General features: G+C 40.4%; 1 protein-coding gene across 1 annotated transcript in view; it reads right to left on the reverse strand.

Annotated features, from left to right (window-relative positions):
* The window catches only part of SNX24 (sorting nexin 24), an 87,114-nt gene extending 71,176 nt beyond the window's left edge, over positions 1 to 15,938 (reverse strand). The window contains exon 1 of the mRNA XM_030969241.1: positions 15,830 to 15,938. Coding sequence (XP_030825101.1) covers positions 15,830 to 15,889 — 60 coding nt within the window. The 5' untranslated portion in view covers positions 15,890 to 15,938. The remainder of the gene's footprint in view (positions 1 to 15,829) is intronic.
* Positions 15,939 to 16,906: the final 968 nt, after the last annotated feature.

Raw genomic sequence — 16,906 nt, forward strand, 5'->3', positions numbered from 1 at the left:
CTCAGGTTAGAAACACCCAGAATGAAGTTAGTCAGTAATCAAAATTAAATCTTGCGTCTCTGGTACATGCAGGATCCAGCACCGGGGCCTCTGAAAGGCTGACAGTCAATATATGCCAGTCATAAGATAGCTTACCTGGTAACAAACTTGCATTCTCTGGGGAATGAAAAATTAGTTCTCAATGCTGTTCTGCAAGTCTGCTCACAGTTTGTAAATGGAATCATGTTTTACTGTCTACAAACAAGAAATTAAAAACTCTTGTAATGTAGGAGGTAAAAATGGGTTTATAACTGGAGAGTGAGTAAATGTCAACAAGTGTTGCCTACTTATCATGCTCTTCAGCATAACCCCACCCTGTTACCTTGAGAAGTATAGAAATAGCCTATTTGAGCTATGAGGACTAAAAAAAAAAAATCTCTGTAATCATATTCCTTGTCAGTGACCATGATTCTTGCATACTAGGGATATTTAAATCACTTATCATCAAATCCCCAACTAATGAGAAAGACAGCAGTGAAATATGAGAGGTTTCTATTTAGTGTTTAGGACAGTGGCACATCACCATACTGCTGTGCATCCAATATTTTCCACCAAGCCTTCTGTTTTGAAGTACTACTCTTGCTGAAACTGCAGAAGATTTTTTGATGATTTCCATGGTGTGAAGGGTAGAAAGCTACATGTACACATGAGCAATAAATGGATTACATACATCAAGAATTAAGTGAAGCTGAACTATCTGTGTATGTCCTTGGCTAGGAGTAGCAAGAGAGAACAAGAATGGCAAGCGGCAGAGCACTATTCTTTGCTCTGACTTTGACTTCTGTCAAGGCACATGATCACATCATGGAACAGATTGTAGCAATGCTTAAAAGAAAGCACATGAGAACAAGCAAACAAGAACTTACTACGGAGAGGCATCACATCATGCCTCCTGCACCAGGGCAGAGACAATGTTCTGCGTTACCACTGAACATGCAAGAAACATCAGGAAATGGAGATGTTTGAGCACACACTGACAAAGCAGCAACTCGTCCCACAAAATTAAAATTAGTACATAATTCATTAATCAAATGAAAGACTAGGTGATACCTACACGAAGTTCTGCACATAAGGTATACAGTTTGGCAAAAAATTGTTGCCCTACAAATCCCTCTGAAATAATCTTTTAAAAATACAATTTTTTCATCAGCTCCTGAAAATACTTGGGAGTAATTGGGGGAAAATTGCTTGCTCTTCTGTTATTTCTGTCATTTAGTAAACCTGAAGAGCCTTCTAACTTGTACAGTCTATCTTCATGCCCTTCAGATGAGACAGGATTGAGGTGAAACATACCTGTGAGCAGGACAGGGAAACATACCTGAGCAGGACTCAGACCTCTGGCCGGACTCCTAACCCTCCTGTCCCCACACTGCTTTCTGTTTCACAGCTAAACTAATCTAGTCACCTCTTAAAACACCACACAACCAGCAATTTAAACACTCAGAAAGCTTTCATTTTGTGAAACAGGAAAAAGCATACTGACTGAAGTAAGAGTAGCACTGAATTTTTGCATCTTCTTGACTAGCTTATAGAGGGAGATGCCAGCCCTGATGTTCTGCACCTCCTTTCACTGCTATGTATATTTACAGTTATGGAACCAGATGCAGACTAGCATGAAAGCAGGATAAATACCAAACACAAATGCTTTATTGAATAATACTAGCTAAAAATGGGGGAAAATCTAGAATTTTTACCTCCCAGGAAGACCTTGAAAAAGGCTTACCTGAGCATATGAACAAATTACATTTTCTTCTCTTGCATGAAGAATCAGAGTTGGAAAAGTTCATGCTTGTTTCCAGCAACTGTTCCATTATGAGATGCTTCCACATTCCTCAGGAAAAGAGACAGAACTACTCTGTGTGGACTCTTAAATATGAGTTTTAGAAATAATTTGTAAGAGATAAAAGATTAGGGCAAAGATACAAACAAAATTTTTGAAATAACGCAAAGGATGACAGCCAAGTGTCAATGGGGGGTTCACAAAAAGGAGCCTGAGATCTAATCTGGCTCTATATTTCTTGGAGTTACCTGTCTCTTTCTGCTGTCTCTAGGCTGTACATCTTACCAACTGTACTTACTCTTAACAGAAACTTGTAAGCCTCATACAGACAAAGCTTCCATACCCTGCTCCTGAAGAATGTTCTGGAGCCATAGTAGGTTTAGGATTCAGGACCACTTCATAATTAGCCCTGTACTTCTGGTGGATAGGACAGATAACTGAACAGCAGAAGACCACAACACTGTCAATACACAGACCAACTGCCTCTGTTATTCAACAGTTTTTTGTTGCTGGAGATTGTCACGCAGTTCCTACCCACTGTTTTGTTTTCAATCTAAAGAGCTCCTTCACATTGATCAGAGATCCAGAAAGCAATGTAACTTGTTGTAAAAATGCTCCTACATTGCCTTCTTTTATCCACAATTTTTCTCATTCGCTCATGGTTCTTAGCACGCTCTACCTAAAACTGGACATGGTACTCCACACTTAGTATACACTTCACATCACTGACCTTTTTGTTACAATCATCTTTTGGAACCCCAATAGGCATTTGCCTTGTGACACGGCCATTTTATGATGCACGACAACTCCCAGATCCTTTCAGGAATATCTATTGCCTAATCTTTTGGATGTTACTCCATGTAACTGATTATTTTTTGATAAATATAACAATTGGCACCAGTCCCTATTGAGTTAGCACCTCATTTTCCTTTCTTAAATAAACTTTCCAACTTATGAAAATTATTCTAAACTCTACTGCTCTCCAGCATGATCACAGTCACTTCCACCTTGGTGTCAATGGCAAATTTAAATAAGGACATTCTCATTCTATCATACACATCACTAAAACATCAAGTCATACCGGAACTCAAACAGACCCTTCAGCAATACAACCCAGCAAATCCTTCCAATGCTGACAAATGCATGTGCTTCTGCATATCTGCACCCACAAACACATGTGTATGCATGCCCATCTACGTTCTGAATATAAGCATATTACACTGACTACAATACTTTGCTGGTTTTGATGTTGGTGTAGAGGCAACTGATTCAGGTTGCCTTCTGCACAAACAGAGCCTGTGAACACAGTATGCTCACTGGACTTAACTAACTTGCACACTCCGCAACCATCCCTAGGAAATCAGACAGAGATGTTCTGCTGATGCACAGTAGCATACACAAAGCCTAGCACACTGCAAAAATCTACGTTGTTTTAAGAAGTCATCCTACAAAACACTCCACCAAGAAATAAAAGAAAAATATGCTTTCAAAAGTTAATATCAAGCTTAAAAAGAAACTTTACTTCTTTTTTTCTTACGTGCAATATTGAACAGTGAGTTCTGGTCATAACACCGAATTACTCTGAGGAATGGTATAAAACAACACTATTTTTCTGAACATATTTAGAAGAAAAAAGGAAAAAAAATTGCAGGCTCATTTAAAAAATTTGCTTAGCTATGCAAAGCTGCTAAGCAAATGTGGAAGTTACTACAGAAAAGAAAGTGGCAGACTTGCACAGACTTGCTAGTGGGGTGCTCAGAGTTACACTGCTGTCAAAAAATTCTCCAGGTAAACATAAAAAGAAATAGTTTGTGCTGAAGCATTTTTACAAATTCCTCAGAGATACCTTAAATATTAATAAGAACATATTTTAAAACAGTCTTTTAATTATTAAGGCATGTGCATGTATAGTATATTAATGTACAACTGAATAAAATCTGTTCTTCCCACAAGACTCACTTCAAAGTGTGGGGATTTTTTAGTTTTTTGAGTGGGGGGGGGGGTTGGCTTGGTTTTTTGGTTTTTTTTTTTTTTTTTTTTTTTGTTGTTGTTGTTGTTGGCTTTTGTTTTGTTGGGTTTTTTTTGTTGTTGTTGTCTCTCCAGAGAAATCCTTGTTAACCCAAACTAACATGTTCAAATTAACAAAATCCAGTGATCTGGCAGTTTTTAAGAACCAATTACTGACATGGTTTTGAATGTTTCTTAGATGAAATCACTAACTAACACCTTCACATTAATCGATTGGTGTCAGCAGAATTCTAGAGAGCTATGCCGCAGGCTCCAACACCAAAGTAGTAATCAATTAAGGAAGTCAGCTGAAAAAAATGATGCAAAGATCAGAGTTGTCAATGGCAAAATAATCTCATCTCAGTGGTGTCAAAGGAAGAGTAAAATAATGCCACATACTTACTTCATAGCGTAAGAAAACAACTTCAAACAAAGATTTAGTAATCAAATCATTGTCAAATAAATATATAAATTAAAATCTATGAAGAAATTCTTCAGGAATATATATTTTGGGCCATATTTATATAATTTTACAAAAGATACATGTTAGTATAAATCGCATAAGCCCTCAAAAATTTTTTTATGGTATTATGTAACATACTTGCTAAAAAACCCAGGGATTTTTATTTAGAGAATACTAATACTTCAAACAAATAATAAAAAAGTAAACACCAAAACAAATGTATATCCAGTTTACTTCTTCAAAACTAATTAACATTTTTATACATTTTACAGACTTTTTGAATAGGGACAAAAAATCCACTGTTTTTCTGCTGTATCCTCTCACCCATAAATAAGTCTGAAGCACAAATAACCCTGCTTTGCTGAGCTGCTAAGTTCTTGGACCTGCTGAGTTAGCGAGGATGTCCACAGCAGGCTGTCGAGAAGGGGAGTGTTAAATACCATTGAAAATAGGGTTCTCATTTCTCCATAGTCTTTGTTTGGCTATCACCACCATGAGGGCCTCCACCAAACTGCATGCCATAGAAAGCTACCTGACACAATCTGTAGTGCATTCTTTACCTTCCACAAGCAAACCATCAGAATCTATTAAAATTACTTTACGCCGATAGCACTAGAGACATGACAAATCACAGGCCAAGAGTCAGATACCAAAGAATGTGTCTCAGGGCGTTGGGGCCAGGCCCATTTGCAAGCAAATGATATTGTGCGGAGCTGGCATGCTCAGTGCATGACAAACTGATGCAATTTCAGTACTGTCGGAGAAGCTGGGTGAGATTTCTCTGATGCTGGCTATGGTTAGTGTACAGAATTGTGCAGAGTTCCCAGATTTGAATCACTTGGGGCCTGAAAGGGCTTCACTTGACAAGCCACAAATAATTACACTACACTCTTTCTATTGTAGTCTATTACTTTGCCTCTTATCTCTATGCTTTGAGCACTCATGAACAAGCAAGGTCGCTTCTATTTTGACCATGATGCAACAAAACATTGTTCTTTTGTGATACGATAAATAAAACACAGGCCTGCAGACTAAACATTTTTATCAGGTCCATTTTCCACTTTTATAAGCAACAACAACTTTGGGAGCTTGTTAGAAGAGTAGAGGTTGGGAAATAACCATGCAGGAAAGTTCATGAGCTTTTCACTTAGGAGTGTGATATAGTTATCTCGTTATTGTAAAAACTCATTTGAGCAACAGGGCATTAAGTTCTTAGCCTGTAACAGATAAAAGTTGTATCTGTGATTACTTTAAGCAGGTTTTTACCCCCTTTCAAATCAGCAATTTTTGACAATTTACAGTAGCAAAAAAAAGCTTTGAACGTGCAGCATGTTACCATTTCTTTCCTATACACCAAACCCACTTCAAAACTAACCTATTCTTTTTCACTTCACAAAATGTATTATTTAAACACTTAGTCAATTAGGAAAGTTTTGTGTTAGTGGTATTATCCTGGCCACTGCATTCAAGGAAAGTAATGCTAACATTCACAATTTATTAAAAAACAAAAACAAAAACAAAACAAAACAAAAAAAAAAGCAAGGAAAAGAAAAAGTAAACACCAATGACTTTCATGATTTAAGTAACTAACTTCAAGTAATCTTTTCTTAGTATACAGAACAATTTATTTCAGGAGAAATTTCCTTCTTTCTCCCACTGGTTAGACAAAAAAAAATCACTCTTTTAATTTAGAGTCCTATACTATGAACCAGATGGTACCAGGTTTTTTCACCCTTAAAACTCTGTTTAGAGGTTTTCTAAAGCTGCAATTATGTAATTGCAATGACAAGCCAGGAAAGGAAAAATTAAAATATGAAGACTAAATGTATGTAGAGAAAAAATTATTCTAACAAGAACCCTCAAACTGTTTCTGGTTCCCATTATCACATTCTCCTTATTTTCCAGATAAATATATAGTAGCAAGAAGGTAGCAAAAGACAAAATGTTAAAAGACTTCCTAGCTGCAAGTGCTGAATTTCTCACAAAGTATATTTTCCTACTTTGCTTCTAATTCAGGCCAACATAAGGACTGGGTTACTTGAGAGAAGAAAATTACTATGCCAAAATAACATGCTCATCAAGATCTTACTGAATTTCTTTCAAAAAATATTGTCTCCCTGTTCTCAAATGGTAAAAGGAATCCATGGCAAAACTTGGATGTCTGATATTGAAACATTTCTGACAAGGGAAGGTAAAATCAAAATTAGGAATGGATTTTGATAGAGATGACAAATATGAAAAGGAAATCATTAAATAAAAAATTCCAACAAAACCCACCAACCCCCCAAACCAAACAACAAACACTAAACCGAAAAAAAACAACAAAAAAATCCACCCCAAGCTCAGGCATACTTCAGAATGTACTTGAGCTTTCTAGTCACTGTGTCAGAGGTAACGATGCAAAACCACTATTCCTACCAATCACACAATCGCACCCACATTCTGAACACTCAGCAAAAGGAAAGGCCTTTGACATTTCTATTCAACACCAAAAATAGATATTGTCACTAATTACTGACTTTCTATGCTCCATTGCTAGAACATAAACCTGGAAGGGAGGTCTTAGACTTTTAGTGAGAGAATGAATCTCTAATTAGAAAACAGTTTTCAAATGTTCTCTGTCTTGTTTGTAAGAATGAAGCATTTCAAAATTTTATAGAAAGTATTTCATCACAAGAGATAATTCTTCTTAGAATTTGGAACAAATAAGAAAAATAATAGGCTAATATGTTTTCTGATTCTATAATGACATAACTTCCAAATCCAATGTTGATGTGCATTTTTTCTTGAATATCCATTTCTTCACATATTTAAAGCAAAGCTAATATTTTTATTACATTCCCTACATTACCATAAATTTACTAGTCCATTAATTTACTATTAAACTGAAGACATAGTCCCTTCTTTCTTTCTCCACATCTTAAAAGAACAAGAAAGTCAGACTGTAATCACCATCACAGCTCAGATGCAAGGAAGACACATGATCAGTCCTATTCCTGGTAAGAGCTTGATTACTAAATAAAGAGTACAGAAGGGAATCTACACACAAAAAAAGAGTCCTGTGCAAAACCAGAAGTAGAAGCAGTTAGCTGTATTTCCCAACACACACGGTCCTTTTCCATAAAAGCAGTGTATTGTCATCAATGCAGACTTGTTGCTAAACAACTGATTATGTCATTACCTAATCAAGACTTTGTTTATCCTTTTGTAAAAGATTATAAGGAAAGCTTTAGATTTCATCATTTTCCAATCTGAAGATACTGCAGCACTTGAATACCTTCTGCTCTGGTATAAAAAGGGGGTCCATTTTTTAAAAATGAAGCAATCACAGGAGAGACAAGATATATAAAAAATAAAATAATGAAGATCAGTAATTCTCATCTTATCATTTTCAAGTTAACCTAGTGGGACAGAAGATTTTCACAGAAGTTTTATACTGTTTACACTCTGTTAAAGAATTAAGTACTCAAATAGTAAGAATATTTTTGGATATGCAATGCTTTTCACAGCATCTCATCAGGGAACAACTATTATCAAGTTAGCCAACCCCTTTAAAGAGTGACTTTTGAAACTCTGTGTAGCACGTACATTATTCCACACCTGTCTCACAGAGGCCCTGGACTTAACTGGGTCCTTTGTGTTACACAAACACTGTGACATCTAAATAAATAATACACTAGATGGAGGTTGCAGTGGAGGTTTGGCTATCACTTCTCATAAATTACTTAGCATAGTCAGTACCCTACAGTGAGGGCAAATTCAACATCCAATTCATCTTCTCAGATTTCCTATGTATACACTCCTAGAACCAAAGGTTTTTTTGAACGAGAGGTGGAGCTCTCACTGCAGCAACAGAGGAGGACTGAGAAGAAACATACTTTGTTTTGAACCTGGCATGGACATGGGCTCCTTACTCATGGTATACTCCTTCTGTCTCATCTTATTTCAATGCCTGAGAATATCCAAGCCTGATTGCTGTGCCCCAAATATTTTATTAACAGACAACATACACTTCTCCTTTCATTTTCTATTAAAAATACAATGCCACTTTCAAAGGGAACGACAACACATCTGTTTTGTCTTTAAAATCCTCTCACAGAACATTCTCCAAAATGCTATTTTAGTCTTCCACAAACCACAAAAATTTCAGGCTTATAGAAAACTGAAAATGAAGAGTTGATACAAGTCCTCATATAATTCCTGTAAACACAAAAATATAATGGCTACTGATAGCAAGAATATTCAGAATACAATGGCCTGAAAGCCTCCACTAGCACACTTCCATGATGCATACCTAAACCAAGGATTTCCACTGTACCCAAGTGCAACACTGCAGTTATCACACTGAGCACTCTGCACAGAAGCACCTCTTTGGTATCATATTCCAAGTGAAATTCCAAGATAACTTAATAAATTCCATAACAATGGTCACTAACTATCAATTGAACCTGGAATTAATTACATCAGGTGCTGTATTCAAATTCAAAGACCGATTAAAATTGCACTGCAGTAAGAAAAAGGGAGAAATCTATTCCATCTCCCTCATGTTGCATTTTGAAGTCTGGTGTGTTCTCACTCCTGGTTAGTGAAGAATGTACTATGTACTTGCTTAACACTATCTTTGTGGACAAGATTTTACAATTACCATGACTTGATGCTATCTGGAAACATCACCAGGAGCAGTTAAGCATGAACCCTCTGATGAAATAATTCCACTGATAGTATTACATTACTAACAAAATGTTGTCACCAATACCTCCAAAGATACAGTGGAATTCAAATATATCTTTATTGTGATGCATGTCTGAATGCCCTGCTACCTCCAATCTTTCTGAAAATGTAAATTCCTCATTAAAACTGCAAACCAGTAGATACTGGGAGAGGAATGGATAATACATGTTTTGCAGTTGTAGTGTACTGATAGAATGCGTCAACTTTTGCTCTTTCAGATGGAAAATTGATAGAGGTAATCACGCTGCTGCTTCTCTACTCAGCTGTCAACCCTCCCATCACAAATAAAGCAAAAGGTATTTCCTGGTCAGAGAAGCCTTAGATTGGCCCTTTCCAATAAGATTCCATGACTGTGAATCAGGGGCCTTCAGGCAATTGCCCAGCAATTGCAGATCACTGGAGCTATGTGTCTCTCTGATCTGTCCACAGCTCTAACTGATCACTGTATGCAAATTCAGCCAGTTTTCACTTTGGCTTTACCTTTTCCTATTTTCTTCTTTAGCTGTCATCATGTGCACTGCAAAAATTCTTTGTGTCTTTACACTCTTCAAGTTCCCACTGCATACCAAGTGGTCAGTTTCAAACCACTGACAAAAGTCTGTCAAACTGGAAAACTGACTGGAGGAAAGAAATTTAATCATCACTGCTGACAAATGCAGAAGTTATTAACTAAAAAAAAAAAAAAAGGAAAAAAAAGTCTTTTTAGAAACAGCAATCTGGCTTAAATTACCTAGTCTATTTCCTCCCCTAATATGTTCCACCTTCATTGGAACATCAAACTCACCAAAACCAATGATCAAAATAGTATTTTTCTGACATTACAGAACCACTGACATCTGTCAAATTATCTTTTATTGTCTTCGTTATCCCTGTAGGCGAGAAATGCATCTGTACAGACCTACTTTGACAACCGGTAGAAAAACCAGGACATTTGAAAATCCTCTATGAAGACACTAAAACTGTGAAAGACTAATTAGATCTAACAGATTGAGTACTTCTGTTTAACTTCCTTGAACTTGGATTGACTGCTGTGTCACTGATTTCTACTTCTGACACATGGTTAATACACGGTGAGCTTACAAAAGCCCGACCGGTAGGCAAGTAGTCTTCACGTTGGTAGATTTCATACTCAAGGCACTCAAAATCTGTTCAGATTTTTTAAAACTACCAAGTTTACAAAGTACAGAAAACTGAAAGTGAAAGGGCTAGAACACTAATATTTTGAAATCTTTTTACATAAATTCATAATTACTCCCTCTATACTTTATCATTAAAAAAATGAATAAATATTGCCCCCCTTAAAATCTGCTATAATGTCTTATTCTAGGTCTTCATAGAAGAACAACTAAAAACTTCCCTTTTTGACTCTATGTACATTAATTTTAACAGCAAAGAATGTTGAAATACATAAACTTTACCAAACTTTAGATCCTTGTGATTTTATACTTCCATGAAGAGAAGTATAGCCTTGTAATTAAACTGCGGCTTCTATGGAGGTAAAGCAAATGAACTTTCAAAAAACCCACATTAGTTTACGATCTCACATGTCAGATGTTGCTTCTACAATTGCAACTCCAGGAGCAATCTGGAGAGTAGTATTGGAAGTGTTAATTAAAAGTGCAGTAAGCACTTGTGTCAGTCAAGTATGCCCTCTGCTCTACAACACATTTAAATGTATGTCACCTTGACCTGCAATATACCACTGTAAAATTTTTTTGGTCAATATAAATCAAATGTACACTAATTTATTCAGTAAGTTTCCTGGGATCTGAATCAACATTAGAAATCTAACTAGTATTTATTATTCTGTTATTGACAAAGGGAGCATATTTAAATGACAACAAGAACACGTGGGTGTCATTTTGAAGTTGAATTGTTCTCTGGGGACATCCTTAGTAAGCGCCTACATTTAAAGGTCATTCACTGCCGAATTATGAACAACTGTTGCATTTATTAGCACAGGCTCAATAGTTTAGAAGCTAGTGTCATCAATTTAAACTGACAATGAAATTTAATTGTCCACCAAGAAAACTGACATTTCCCATATTCTGTGTTTCATCATTTTATGTACACTCCAAACAGAACTGGAACAAGTACAAGTTTACTCTGGGGTCTTTCTTTGGATTTTTTTTTTTTTTGTGTAGGGGATGAGGGAAAATGACTTTCAAGATTTTATATCAGAGGAACAGTGCTTTAGAAAAGCTGAGCTCCTGAAACAAACACTTTTGAAAGAATTGTGTTTCCCATTTACTTTATTGACAGAACCCTATCTCAAGCATTGCATAATTATATTTTTCCCTAATTTTTCCTTCTTATCTTTTATATCCCTAGTATTTTATTTCTCTGGTCAAGACTTCCCTTTCTATTTCATAATTGCACTGTAGTTTTCCCTCTGAAGCTAGACAGAAATTTCCACTTTCTATGGCAAGTCATTTCCTCTCTCTCTGCAGAACTGATGGATCTCTGGCCATTCCAGTTTTCAAGTGCTGCCTAGCCACACCAGGAAAAAAAAGAAAATAATCTAAAACAATAGGCCTAAGCTGAAAACAATCCAATCAGTTGGTAATGAATTCCTATAAAGAAAAGGACAAATACCCCTTTTGTGTCCTTTCTTTCCAGGAAGTAAGAACACAGAGCAGCAGCCTGCATCCAGGGGAACTGGATTCGGTTCTGCTAAAGATAAGGAACTAGAAACACAGGGATGTCAGGGAAGCATGCTAGGGTTGCAATGCAGAGCCACCACAGAGAGGAACAACTTTCCCTTCAGTCCCTCATTTCATGCAGGCGGTCATCACCATCACTGTTTCTAGCAAAGACACCAGGACAACCATCACCACTCTTCTCAGAAAACCACCCGTGACTGCTGCTTGTCTGCAATGGCTCCGGCAGCCACAGTGCAGAGGGCACCCTCTGAAATCCACCAGCATGTGACTGAGCTGGTGGGCAGTCTGCAAGTCAGCAATCTTCCATCTGCTTCCATCATCCTTTTCTGCTATTCTCAGTTGCATAAGCTCTGATAGTTCCTTGTTCCAGCTACTCCAGTACAATAAAACACTTCAATTTTGAGCAAGTTAGCACTTGTGGGAAAGACAACAGTAAAACGACCAACTGTGTAAAGTGGTACTTCTGTAATCACAGAATTGTGTGATAGTTTGGGTAGGAAGTGACTTTTAAAGGTCATCTAATCCACTCCTTCTGCAATGAGCAGGGACGTCTTCATCTAGGTCAGGCTGCTGAGCATCCCATCTAGACTGGCCTTAAATGTTTTTGGGGATGGGCCATTTGAAACCTCTCTGGGCAACCTGTGCAGGATTTCACTATGCTCACTGTAAAAACTGTGTTCCTTATGTCTAATCTGAATCTACTCTCTTTTAGTTTAAAAGCACTGTCTAATGCTGGGCACCCCAAAGCTGGATGCAGGGTTCCAGGTGGGGTATCACCAGGGCGGAGCAGAGCAGAGCAGAGGGGCAGAATCCCCTCCCTCACCCTGCTGCCCACACTGCTTTGGTTGCAGGACACGTTTGGCTTTCTGGGTTGTGAGTGCCCATGGCTGGGTCATGTCCAGCCTCTCACCCAGCAGCGCCCCCAAGCCCTTCTCACAGGACTGCTCTTCTCCCTCCATCCCCCAGCCTGGACTGATAACAGAGGTTGTCCCAGCCCAGGTGCAGCACCTTGCACTTGGTCTTTCTGAATCTCATTAAGGTCCCACAGGCTACTTCTGGAGCTTATGCAGATCCCTCCGGATGGCATCATGTCTTCAGCAGAGTAACCACACCACTCAGTTTGGTGTCATCTGCAAATTTGCTGAGGGTGCACTGGATCCTTTTGTCTATGTCATTGATATTAAATTATACTGGTCCCAGTACACACCCCTGAGGGCACCACTTGCCACTGACATCCTCTGGGACTCTGAGCCATTGACCACCACCCTCTAGATGTGACCCTCCAACACATTCTTGTCCATTTAACAGCTGATCTGCACAATCCACACCTCTCCAATTTAGAGAGAAGGATGTCATGGGGGCCCATGTCAAGGTAAATGACACCCACAGCCTTTCCCTCAGGCACTGATGCAGCCGCTCCATCACAGGAGGCCACTGGGCTGGTCGGGCAGGACTCACCCTTGGTGCAGCTGCACTGGCTCCCTGTGCTCCACGTGCCTCAGCAGAGCTTCTAGGAGGATCTTCCCAGGCATGGAGGGGACACTGACAGGTTGGTAGTTTGAAAGGTCCTCCTTTCTATGCTCTTTAAAGATGGGTACTCCTTTTTCCAGTCACCTCGCATTTCACATGACTTTTTAAATATCAAGGAGAGTGGCTTGGCAACTACATCAGCCAACTCCCTCAGGACTCTAGCATGCATCTCATCAGCATCCATAGTCTTAGGTACGTTCAGGTTCTTCATGACCCTTATCATCTCTTACAACTTACTTCCCCATTCCCTGCCTTGCAGTCCATGCATTCAAGAACTGTGGGGAAAAGAGACCCACAAATGAAGACGGAAGCAAAAAAAGTTAAGTAGCTCAGTCTTTTCTTGTCTTTTGTTACTAGTTTGCCAGTAGTGTTCATTGGTAGCACACCTTCTTTGACCTTTAAACCACACTTTTAAATGCTAATATTGTAAAGCTGCTGATGAAAACTAACATATGGATTACCTGTATAATTTCATAGCTAGTACAGAGCAATGGTAAGCTTTCATTAACCTCAGTTTTGCTGTAAGGAGGACATATAGTATACCCCTTTGAATTTCTGTACTTGGAACAATAATTATGCAAATTATTTACATAATCACAAATTGGCAATTAGACTGGCATAAGTTTTTCTCATGAATAGTCCATAAGCCCTTTAAAACACATAGGAAAGACACAACGTTATTATCAGGGCAGTTTTCCATATCCTCTCCTACAAGCATGCCCAACTCAGACAAACTTCAGCTACACTTCCTCATACAGTTTCATGGTCAGCATAAAGTATGATCATGGTTTGTACGGATGTAGAATAGTATCACCTCACCTGAATAAAATGGCAAAATAATCATGCAGGAAAAACTACCAAAATCTACTAAACTACAGCAACTTTCAGATCCATGAGACTGACTCACCACCAGTAAATGACTTGAGAGGAAAAATGCTGTAACAATCAACAGTGTTGTCACAGAACATGTTTGCTCTCAGGATCCTTTTCTTGGCAGACTCCTAGAATCATATAGTTTCATTTCTGATTTCTTTGAAGTTTACACAGCTTAACATTTATGAAATTTTAAAAACCCATATCCTCTAGATAGCAGGAGTCATAGACAGTATTACATTTAAAGAAACAGAAAGTCACTAAATGCAAATACTAAAAATAAACATTACTATGAAAAATCCTATTTGTGTAATATACACATCTTAGAAATCACTCTGTCATTTCAACTAACCTGCTCAACTAGGATGTGGTGGAATCAGTCTGTGCTATTGTAATTACACTCAGTCACATTCAGTCAAAATCTTTGAAAGCCAAGTCCCCAAAACCACACAAGCGTCTTGTAGAGAGTCACTTACATTTAAGTTCACCCAAGAGGCAAAAGTATTAATGCTGCTACATTCCCACATTAACACAACTAAAGTGGTTTACCTTTTGCAAGGCCTGCAAACACCTGTTAGTAGTGAAGCTCAAATAATATACAGCATAAGGAAGATGAACTTTCTTCATGGAAGTATGCCTACCTATATGGATTAATCTTCTAGAAGTTCTACAGGATTCAGATTTTTTTCTAAGCTACCAAATGAATTTATTTAATAGAGGAAGCAAGTTTTGAATATCCACTTTCAGATAAATATCTTGGGTTTTGGTCCACATGTCTCCACCCAGCACCGTGTGAATGTGCTACTGTCCAACAGTTTTGTGAGGTGAGAAAACTACTGAGAACAAAAAGAACCCCTAAAACCTGTGCAAACTCATCTGCCTGTTCAAGGGCAGTCAGCTATACAGCTGGCTATCCAGGATAGTGTCCAGCCAAGTTTTGAGAACCTGTAAGGATGGAGATTTCACAGTTCTCTGGGCAACCGATGCCAGTGTTCGACCACCCTCATGATAACAAGCTAGTCTTGTCATATGTTTAAAGAGCGTTCCCTGTGTCCCGGTGTTTGCCCACTGCCAACTCTCCTGACACCGGGCACCAACACGAGGAGTCTGGCCTTCTCACTCTGGCCATTCAGGTCATCTGTACATATTGAAGAGACGTCCTTGCCCCTTTTCTTCTCGAGGATGAGCAGTCCCGGCTCTCTCAGCCTTTCCACATGCAAGGGATACTCCAGCCCCTTCACCAGGACCCCGCAGGGGGGAGCGGCGAGGGAGCAGCTGCCTCCCCTCCCTTGCCGCTCACGCCGCACCCGCAGAACAGCGCCCGAGTGAGGCAGCAGGTGTCTGGCGGGCTGAGGCCATCCTTCCCGTGCCGAGAGGGGCAGAGCAGGGATGGGCTGCGCTGGGCAGGACACGGCTCCCTATCTGCCGGCCTGGACAAGGAGGACATGGCTGGGGTGCACAGAGCAGGGCTGGGATGGCTCTACAGGACACGGTTAGCAGGGCAATGCCGGAGAGAGCAGGGCGGGGCAAGGCTGGGCAGCGCTGGGGAGAAGGCTGGCGGGGCAGAACGGGCTGCGCTGGGCAGGGCACGGCTGGGCAGGGCAGGTCGGGGCCGGCCTGGGCACGGAGGGCAGGACGGCCCCGGCACACTGATGTCTGCCCAGCGCCGCAGCGCAGCCCCCGCTGGCTGCCGGCACTTGGCCTCCCCGAGGCGCGGGCGTGCCCCGCCCCGGCGCACCTCACCGTGTATCCCCGCTCCAGCTCGCTCTCCTCGTATCGGAAGGACGGGATGAACACCTCCATACCGGCTCCCCTCAGCGCGGCGGCAGCACCGCCGCCATCTGCGCCTCCGTCACGTGACCATGCACCGCGTGACAGGGGCGGGGCGGGAGAAGGTTCCTCTGGAAAAAACCTGGTTCGAAACAAACGGTGCTCCACAGCGTCGGCTTCTGGTTCAGCCGGAGCTGCAGCACTACTGCGGAGCACACAAAAAGCGGAGGGGAAACAAATTAAATTCCGGAGGACCGAATTTATCCAGTCCTAAATTCACACCGCAGCTCAAACCTGAATCACAGAATCATTAGGGTGGAAGGGACCTCTGGAGATCACCAAGAGCAACCCCAAGCCAAGGCAGGGTCACCTAGAGCAGGAGACACAGGAACACATCACACAGAGTGATGGGTTTGGAGAGAGGGAGAGAGGAGGACTCAGGCCCCCCTGAGCAGCCTGTTCCAGTGCTCTGCCACTCCCAGTGCGAAGTTCTTCCTCAGCCAGAGGTGGAATTTCTTGTGTTGTAGTTTGTGGCTATTACTCCTCGTACTACCTCTGGGCACTACTGAAAAGAATCTGGCACCATCCTTTTGGCACCCGACTTTGAGATTAATGAGATCCCCTCTCAGTCTTCTGCAGACTAAACAGGCCTAGCTCCCACAGTCTCTCCTCTCGAGAACCCTTATCATTTTTTGGCCTCCACCAGACCCTCTTCAGTAGTACCTTGTCTTTCTAGTACCAAGACTACAATTGAACACAACACTCCAGATGTGGCATCACTGGAGCTCCCTCTACCTGCGGGCCACACTCTTCCCAACGCACCCCAGGACACCACGGGCACTGCCAGCTCATGATCAACTTGTCATCCACAAGGACTCTCAGGTGCTTCTCCACAGAGCTGCTCTCCAGCAGGTCAGCCCCAGCCTGTGCTGGTACTTGGGGTTATTCCTGTATATGTTACTCCTGTGCATGACCCTACATTCGTTCTTACTGAACCTCATGCCACTTTTTGCCACTCAACGCTGCAGCCACCAAGCCCACTGAATGGCA

This window comes from Camarhynchus parvulus, chromosome Z (assembly GCF_901933205.1).
Source record: "Camarhynchus parvulus chromosome Z, STF_HiC, whole genome shotgun sequence".
Classification (NCBI taxonomy): domain Eukaryota; kingdom Metazoa; phylum Chordata; class Aves; order Passeriformes; family Thraupidae; genus Camarhynchus; species Camarhynchus parvulus.